At 45.1% G+C, this 9,610-nt stretch overlaps 1 protein-coding gene across 1 annotated transcript in view; it reads right to left on the reverse strand.

The window, feature by feature from the left end:
* LOC308155018 (microtubule-associated serine/threonine-protein kinase 2-like) overlaps positions 1–7,476 on the reverse strand; it is a gene marked incomplete at both ends in the record, with an annotated part of 11,835 nt that extends 4,359 nt beyond the window's left edge. Inside the window, 9 exons of the mRNA XM_080528248.1 lie at positions 26–127; positions 383–548; positions 720–852; positions 1,040–1,178; positions 1,617–1,825; positions 3,984–4,081; positions 5,463–5,530; positions 5,764–5,943; positions 6,879–7,476. Coding sequence (XP_080384374.1) covers positions 26–127; positions 383–548; positions 720–852; positions 1,040–1,178; positions 1,617–1,825; positions 3,984–4,081; positions 5,463–5,530; positions 5,764–5,943; positions 6,879–7,476 — 1,693 coding nt within the window. The remainder of the gene's footprint in view (positions 1–25; positions 128–382; positions 549–719; positions 853–1,039; positions 1,179–1,616; positions 1,826–3,983; positions 4,082–5,462; positions 5,531–5,763; positions 5,944–6,878) is intronic.
* Between the last annotated feature and the right edge of the window lie 2,134 nt (positions 7,477–9,610).

The following is a 9,610-nucleotide window of genomic DNA, read 5'->3' on the forward strand; positions in this document are numbered from 1 at the left end:
TCCAGTCTCTGGTGTGGTACAGTACCTGTGCCCAGCCTCTCCAGGGGGTTCTGTCGGAGCAGCTTGCAGATGAGGTCCTGGGCGTCGTTAGGGAGAGCCTCGTCCTCCTCTGGCCAGATGATCTCATCTACAGAAGACACACACACACACACACACACACACAGAGAGAGAGAGAGACACACTCAGACACACTGGGCTCTACTGACACACACGTTCACACAGCTCTCTGAGTAGCGTCTTTCCTTTATACCTACAGTATGATTATCTATGGTACGACATGTCACGGTGCTCTAGAATCAAGTGTGTGTGGTGTGTGTGTGTGTGTGTGTGCGTGTGTGTGTGTGTGTGTGTGTGTGTGAGTGTGTCTCTATGCTACACTCACCACTGATGACCTGTCCAAACAGCTCCTCTGGGGTGTCTCCAAAGAACGGGGCGCAGCCCACCAGGAACTCATACAGGATGACCCCCATGGCCCACCAGTCCACGGGCTTCCCATAGCCCTGCCTCAGGATGACCTCTGGGGCGATGTACTCTGGCGTGCCGCATACCTGGAACACACACACACACACACACACGCACACACACGCACACACGTCATACACAGTGCTCGAAACCAATGAGAAGAGGGTGAGGGACAGATAGGAAGACAGGGGGAGGGATAAACCATATTCATCAGGATACTCTGGTAGAGGTTCGCCAGAGGACGTCTCTTCCTTTACCTGTTTATCCTGGAACTCCCGGGTGTCCTTCTCGATGTGTCCCTCGTACAGGTTGGTGGTCAGGCTCATCAGACCCACCTTGGACAGGCCGAAGTCTGTCAGCTTGATGTGGCCCATCGATGTGATCAGAAGACTGGAGGGGAGGGGGAGAGAGAGAGAGAATAAATAAAGGTGAATAACAGAGACATATAGTACAGATAGCTGTGTGTTGCTCCTATTTCTGAGCCTATGGTTGACCCATAGGACAGCAATTAGAAAACAACCGTGTAGGTGGACAGCGGCCTATGTATGTGACATGTACATCCCAGCGTGGGGCTTACTTGTCGGGTTTGAGGTCTCGGTGTACGATGCCATAGTTGTGCAGGTACTCCAACGCCAGGACGGTCTCGGCAAAGTACATGCGCGCCATGTCCACGGGCAGAGCTCCGATGTTCTTCAACAGGGTGGCACAGTCTCCACCTGGGGAAGCCGTGGGCACAGACTGTGAGTACACACCCCTATTGTACTGTATATGTGAAAGTGAGGTGTGTGTGTGTGTGTGTGTGTGTATTTGAAATTGAGATGTGTGTATGGTGCGTGTTTTTGTGTCTGATATACCGTATTTTCCAGACTATAAGTCGCTCCGGAGTATAAGTCGCATCAGTCAAAATATGCGTCATGAAGAAAAAAAAAAATCTTAATATTTATGAATTTATGAGTATGAATTAACATTTAAAAACATGTTAAATTATATATATTTTGATATAGAAGTCGCACCTGACTATAAGTCACAGGACCAGCCAAACTATTAAAAAAAGTGTGACTTATAGTCCGGAAAATACGGTACTGCGAGTGTGTGTGTGTGTGTGTGTGTGTGTGTGTGTGCGTGCATGCGTGCGTGCATATAAAAGACCCTACCTTCCACATACTCCATGACCATGCAGAGGTGTCTGCGTGTCTCGAAGGAACAGAACATGGACACCACGAAGGGGTTCTCAGCGAAGTTCAGGATGTCTCTCTCCACAAAGGCTTGCTGGATCTGGTTCCTCAGGATCAGGTTCTGCTTGTTGATCTTCTTCATGGCGAAGCGCTGACGGGTCTCCTTGTGTCTGACCAGGAACACGGCGCTGTAGAGAGAGGGAGAGAGAGAGAGAAATACGGTTTATGTCAACATTTGTTGCCGCTGTGGTTGTCACATTAGCCCCAATGGGTTTTTCACCTCATGCTCAATTATTTTCTTTTTTAATAAAACGTTTTTCTTTTTTGGGGGGGACCAATTTTTTTTTCACACTTATGTTTTTATTGAGTTTTCATGAAACATTGACAACACAACACATAAACAACAAAAAACAACAATATACACACTAGTTGTCTGGAGATACACATAATAAAATGCACAGCTTACTCTTAGGTGTCAACTCTGTAAATATTCCACTTTTCCCATTTCCTATTGAATGCGTTTTCTTGGATTCTCAGAACGTATGTCAACTTTTCCATAACAAAAAGATCTTGTACAATTTCCAGCCACTGTTCCTGTTTCGGAGCGTTCACATTAAGCCAATTCCTGGTTATAGCTTTCTTACTAGCTGCAAGCAAAACCTTAGTCAGATAGAGATCGCCTCCCTCCACAACATCTTTAATGTTCCCAAGATACATCACCGGGCAGGTATTTGGGATTCCATATCCCATAATAGTTTTGATCACTGCATTAACCATCTCCCAATATGGCCTTATCTTTGTACAGTTCCAGAAAATGTGCGAGTGGTCAGCCTCCATGTACCCACACATCCTCCAGCACTGTTCTGTACGCCAAGTTGCTTGCTCTTTATTCTGGGTGTTATGAAAAAGCGAGTCAGGTTCTTCCAGCAGAACTCCCTCCATACTAATGAGTTTGTGGATGTAAATTGCGTCTCACACATTTGAAACCATTCTTCCTCTGATATTTGGATTTTCAACTCCGCTTCCCATTTTGCTTTTATGTAAAGAGTCGAGTCCCCCCTGCTTCCCCCCAAAGCCTGATAGAAAGCAGAGATGATCCGAGACCCCCTCTGCTGGTATGCATCCACAATCACCCCAGTCACAGTATCTAAAGATTCATCTGCATTCAACTTTATCGTTTTAACGAAATAGTGTCTTAATTGCATGTATCTAAAATAATCCCTGTCTAGAATACCATAATCCGTCTGTAGATCCTGGAAACTCCTCAATTCACCCTTCTCTGAAACCGTACACATTGCCGTCATGCCCTTTCGCACCCATTCTTTGAAAGTTGAATCATACACCCCTGGTTTGAAATTGGAATCGTATGCAAACCACCTCAGCGCGTGGACCCCTCTCTTTAATTTGTATTTTGTTACTACCGCCTTCCAGACTTCTAGTGTAAATGCAACTATTGGATCCATCTCACCTCTCAGAGCCCTCACCAAATTTCTATCCCCCACCAAGGCCTGAACGTGATGACCCTGCACTTCCCTTTCCATATCTTTCCATCTAGATTCATAATCGGGTCTACACCAGCAGGCCAAAGGTCTGAGCTGAGCTGCATAAAAGTATTCCCTGAGATTTGGTAAAGCCATTCCCCCTTTACTCTTAGGTAGCTGAAGCGTCGTACATTTTATTCTTGGTCTTTTACTATTCCAAACGAATCTAGAAATCATTCTGTCCCAGGTTACACATTTATTTTGGGGGACATCGATTGGAAGAGACTGGAAGAAATACAGCAGCCTAGGCAGGATATTCATTTTAACAGTTTGTATTCTGGCACTGAAGTCTAAAGGAAGAGTGGACCACCTTTCTACATCCTTTCGAATATTGTCATCAATTTTGTTGTAATTAGCTTCAAACAGGTTGGAAAATGTTTTGGTTATATTTACACCAAGGTAGGTCATTATTTTGGAATTCCATTTTAGGTTGTATGCACGTCTAATTTGTTGTGATGGGGAATAATTAAATGTAAGAATTTGTGTTTTTGTTATGTTCACTTTATATCCTGAGTAGTAACCATATATTTCAAGTAGGTTCATCAGCTTTGGGAAACATACGTCAGGTTGTTCAAGAAAAACTATAATATCATCCGCAAAAAGCCCAATGATATGGGGGGGACCAATTTAATGCTTGTGTGCTATAGACGGTATATTCACAGTGTAATGAAATGAAGGACACCGTTGTGCCTGAATGCACTCTGTCTTTTGAATAAGGCCTAACTCTGGTTTTGGTAGCGGTAGCATTTTAGCACAGATTCTGCTACCGTCTCAGACGGCACTGCCAAACCTGTAGGCTCCTTACCCGTAGGCTCCGTTACTGATGAGCTTGATGTTCTCAAAGTCCTCCACGCGGGGGGGCTTGGTCTTAGGCTTGGGGGCGGTGACGGTGGCCCCTCGACCCTGGGACACAACGGGACACAGACACAGGGTCACACGGGTGGGGAGGACAGGGAAACGGACACAGAGAGAGTCCTCTAGATGGGTGTTAGGACAGGGAAACGGACACAGAGAGAGTCCTCTAGATGGGTGTTAGGACGGGGACAAGGACACAGAGAGAGTCCTCTAGATGGGGGTTAGGACAGGGGGTCATAGCCCGACTGGGGACAGTGTAGTACTGGATGTAAGGACAGGAGACTTGGCCCTATGGAGACTAGGGATGCACGATATTATCGGCGCCGATATTGGGAAATTAATGTTATTAAATATTTATCGGTTTTATTACATTTTAGCCGATATAGAGCCGATAATATGAAGCCGGAAATATTTCCGGTTCCGGTTGTCGCGCTCATGATGCTGCGCCTGCGTACAGCCATGCAGTCTATTAACGGTAAGCTAAGGTAAATAGATAGCCAATGTTAGCGAGTGCTAATGTTCACCATCTCTGTAGTCTGCTCTAAAATACGCAATCAAACAGTGCAGGCAACCCATGCTGTTCTGTGAATGAGACGAGCTATTGACTGATGGCTTTCTACTGCCAAATCATATTATTACAGCAAACATGTCGGTAGTTTGGCATCTGTTCTCTGAACAACAAGGAGAGGCTCATTCCGACATTGACTTCTGTTTTCGTTTTCACGATTTCAAAATAAAAGCGCGAGCTAAGCGTTGTTAAAAATGAATGACACGTCGCTAGTCAACTAACACAGCTTGTTTTGTGAGCCCGCTAACAATGTAAAGTAGTGTTATAGTTAACTAGGTAACAAGGTAAAGTAGTGTTCTAGTTAACTAGGTAGCAGTGGGGATTACTCACCCAATCCATGCATTGCAATAGTTTGGCTTGACTAGCGAGTGTGATGTGATTTTCAACAATGTTGAAATGTATTTCCTTTTTTTAAATAAATGAACATTTGAAGAGTCAGAAGTGTTCTCTTTGTTGTGTTAACAATACTGATGTAAGTTAGATTTGGTGAGATCACTATGGAATATTAAATCATCAATCTTTGCTCACTACATCGCCTTTCTTACCTTCAGGTGTGCATGAACTACAGGTTATCAACTGTGAAATTATATCTGTTCTCATATCGGTTATCATATCGGTTATCGGCCATGAGAAGCGGGTAAACATCGGTTATCGGTATCGGTTGGAAAAAATGCATATCGTGCATCCCTAATGGAGACAGTATAGCGTAGGGCGTTAGGACTAGGGACGTAGCCCGTTCGGAGACAGTATAGTATAGGGCATTAGGACAGGGGACGTGGTCCTATGGAGACAGTATAGTATAGGGCGTTAGGACAGGGGACGTGGTCCTATGGAGACAGTATTGGGCTAGCAGCCACTCACGTCCACAGAGTCGTCTGTCTCAGGTGTGTCTGGGTTCCCACTGTCATAGCTGCTCAGCTGGGCCATTTCTGCAGGGAGAGAGAGAGAGGGGAGGAAGACATAGGAAGCCATGTTACATCAAGGTATTCGTCTAAACGCACAAAGACAATTGGGATACGATCCACATAAGCACAAGAGCTATAGCCAAATCCAACCCTTTAAGAAAAGCCCTATATCTCCACTGAACCCCATCCAAATTGCATATAGTACAGACCCGTGGGAACCTTGCTATGCGCAGGGATGCTTCACTAAATAAACTGACCTATGTGCTGAGACGTCATCCTACGGGGCACCTGGGAAGGTGTGGCGGGGGTCATAGCATCGAAGGTCTGAGGCCCGGTAGCCCATGGAGACGTGGTGGTGTCGTCGGGCGTGTTCTGGAAGTGCTGAGGTTTCGCCTCAGGTTCGAGGGTAGCCAGGTGATGAGTGGGTCTCAGCTGAGCTGAGGAGTATTGGGCGGTTCCACAGTCCTGGGTCTGTGGAATGTGAGAAGCCATGAAGAGTCCAGGTGGGGGAGCAACCTGGTAGGGTAAGTTAGGTAGGAAGTCTGGGTCGGGAACGGCGCAGACGCTGGCCATCCTCTGTGGCATGTTCCGGTTGGTTCTGAGAGCCTGGCGCTCCTCCTTGCTCTGGGCCAGGGCCACGTACAGGGGCTTGGTGGCCACGATGCGGCCGTTCATCTCGGTCACGGCCTTGGTGGCCGCCTCGGGGGAGGAGAAGCACACGAAGCCGAATCCCTTGCTGCGTCCTTCCTCCGTCATCATCACCTTCGCGCTGGTGATGGTTCCGAAGCGGGAGAACTCTTTGTGCAGTTGGTCGTCGTCCAAGCGGTCGTGCAAGTTCTTCACGTACAGGTTGACACCCTGCTGGTAGAGAGAGAGCATGTTTAGTGAGATGTTTTTATACCTCAAATACATCAGCAATGTTTACCGAGACTATCAGCTTCTTTTTCTTATACACATAATAATGTTAGCTGTAGCTATCTCACCCAGTGACTAACACTGACAGATATTGACAGCTGTCAATCTAGAGGGGGAGTGGTTGTGTTACCGCCCATTAGCTGGCTGTGTGAAGGTGTGAAAAACAACCAACTCTTTAAACAGCTTTTTCTCTGGATTGTGATTGTATGACACATCATTCGAAAGCGTACAATCTGTAGTTTAAGCACATGTAAAAAAAAAAACTGAAAAATGACTTTGCCTACTGGTTGCTTTGACTACTTTTCACCAGCAGCTGTCACAGTTTTTCCTTCATAAACACACACCTGGTATGTGGTCCTGTGGCCTGTGTGCTCAAACTGGCTCTTCAGGACATCCTGGCGCTCTCCTCTCTTCTGGGCCCGGCCCACGTAGACCCGCCTCCCGTTTATCTCCTGGCCGTTCATCTCCTCGACGGCCCTCTTGGCGTTCTCGTGCCTCTCGAAGTTGACGAATCCAAAACCCGCGGATCTACCAGCGCCATCAGTCATGACCCGGACGCTCAGGGCCGGTCCGAATCTCTCAAACCTCTCCTTCAGGCGTCGGTCGTCCATATCCTCCCCAAAGTTCTTGACGTAGACGTTAGTGAACTCTCGCTCTTTGCGAGACTTCCAGTGTCCGACAAACACTTTTTGGTCGTTCAACAACGTGCCGTCGAGTCTCTCGATAGCTCTCTCTGCGGCCTCCTGGGTGTTATACTGGACGAAGCCGAAGCGTTTAGAGAAGCCGTTCTCGTCAGACGCTACCTTGCAGGAAAGGATGTCCCCGAACACGGAGAGCGTGTCGTAGAGGTCCTTGCTGTCGAAAGCCTTCGCTAAATTCTTGATGAAGATGTTGCCGACTCCACTGTTCCTTCTAGAGGGGTCACGCTGACACCACATGATGCGCATGGGTCTCCCGTTGACGGCGTCGAAGTTCATGGTGTCCAAGGCGCGCTCGGCGTCAGCTCGCTGTTGGAAGTTGACGAAAGCGTACCCGAGAGACCGGCGTGTCCTCATGTCCCTGCACACTCTTATAGAGGTGATCGGTCCAGAAGGGCTGAATTTCTCACATAGCATTCCTTCAGTGGTGTCCATGTGGAGATCTCCTACATACAAGGAGGCCGTCGGTTGAATAGGCGCACTAGGATTCATTGTCTGGTGACTTTCGGATAGCGAGAGTTGGAGAAAAACTGTGAGAAGAACGAATAACTAATCTATCTATCTAGCTCTTCACAGAGGAATGGCAGGTAAATTAACGTCATGTGTACTGCAGCTGGATTCTAGAACCCCAGCTGCATGTTCTACATTGTTCTGCATGTTCTACCTTTGGTCATTGTTACATCACAGGAAAATCATGTAACAATGACCAAAATCAAGGACCCCAATTGAAATAAGCCAGTGGCTTTCTTGGGTTTTTATCCTGTTAGTTGACCTTGTATGTAATATGTACTTTCATGTACCTACTTCTGCAAATCTTCTAATAAAGTTGTCAATCAATCAATCAATCAAAACAGACCATAGCCAGGGTCCATTTTGTATAGAGGTCAGCAAACCCATATTAATAATAATAAAGTTTATTTGTATAGCACTTTTCCTGCAAACGTTGCAGCTCAAAGTGCTTAGGCTATATTACTAATATTACTATTTTACTGCAAAAATAGGTGAGACCGGAGCTGGTTATAACTTATAACCAGCTCCGGTCTCACCTATTTTTGCAGTAAAATAGTTTCTACCACCATCCTTTTCATAAAATAGACAATACAAAGATATGAAAAAAAACATGGTTGTGCTTTTTATATACGTCGAGTGGAGTTATCTCTACTTTGGAAGGTTTTGGTTCCTTTACTAAAGATAAAGGACAGTAAATCTGGTTGTCTCTGAAAGGACCGTGGACGTGACATTCTGGCTGTGACAGCATTTTGCTAAGGTGAGTCATTGCTTCACGGCGCACCAGCCTTCATTCAACAGCCTCCTTGACAGCATAAAAGACCATGGTTCCCACTTTGCCAAAAGAACACCCACTCTCTCTCAATTTTGAAATACAAAATTCAGTTTGTCAAAACTTGTTTGAAAGAACAACATAGGGTTCTCTGCTAGGTACATGAAGTGTTGCTCTGTGAAGACAAAGACTCATATGACTCATCCAAAGTAAGTTGTTTAACTTGTGCAAGAAGCGTATCCCACTGAATGTATACAGGATGCAAACTTTATGGTCAGTTTACTTTCTCTCAAGGCCAGGATCCGGGGAGACTAGTAGAAGTACAATTTGGAGGATGTAATGCAATGGAATCAGGAATGGTATCAAACACAAACACACATTCCTTATTCCATTTCATGCTTTACAATGAGCACATCCTACGATTTCTAACTCCAACAGCCTCCACTAGTATAGGTGATTATTATTATTTTATCAATTATATTATTACTTTTGGGAGATATAAACACACAGATCGACAATATGAGAGATTGTTGCGATAGGGTTATGAATGAATCATTTAAACTTAAATGTTGCCCCACCTTGTAAAAGAGTAGTTGTAACCCAAAAAAGTCAATGTCTAATTTGAACTGTGGAGATGGATGAGGTACAGTCTGTTTTAGAGACGCACATATACGTTATAAAACATCGCCCCCTGTTGGACTATTGGTGAGATTACAGGTAACATCTCCAATTGACATACTTGCTGACATGTACTGTGCTTGACATGTACTGCATTTCATGTACGAAAGGCGCTATATAAATAAAGCTTTACTTACTGTAGAGCTGAGATCAGAAATGTAAAATTATGACACTAGTTTAGATATCTTCCTTGAAATCCCTCTCATGCCTAAAGGACATCTCATGGATTATATAATTAATCAAAATATCGCAATCTGAATGTAACACAAGAAACTGTATTCATTTGGAAAAAACTCTAAGAAATGTAAAAGTGAGTAAAAACATGATACAAAAGCATTGATTTTGTAAGAGAATACCTTTCTGAGAGTGGATAGTAGACCTATCAAGCAGTATTACTAGTCCAATGCAGCATAGCTACCAGCAGATGGTGATCTTTGTCAACAATTTAATCCATTTCCGTTGGTACAGTGAAACCAGAGCAACAGTCGTAATGAAACCACTGCTTGTGTATGTATTCCATTCTGACCGCTGTTG

Source organism: Nansenia antarctica, assembly GCF_963989245.1.
Source record: "Nansenia antarctica genome assembly, chromosome: 1".
In the NCBI taxonomy this organism is placed as follows: domain Eukaryota; kingdom Metazoa; phylum Chordata; class Actinopteri; order Argentiniformes; family Microstomatidae; genus Nansenia; species Nansenia antarctica.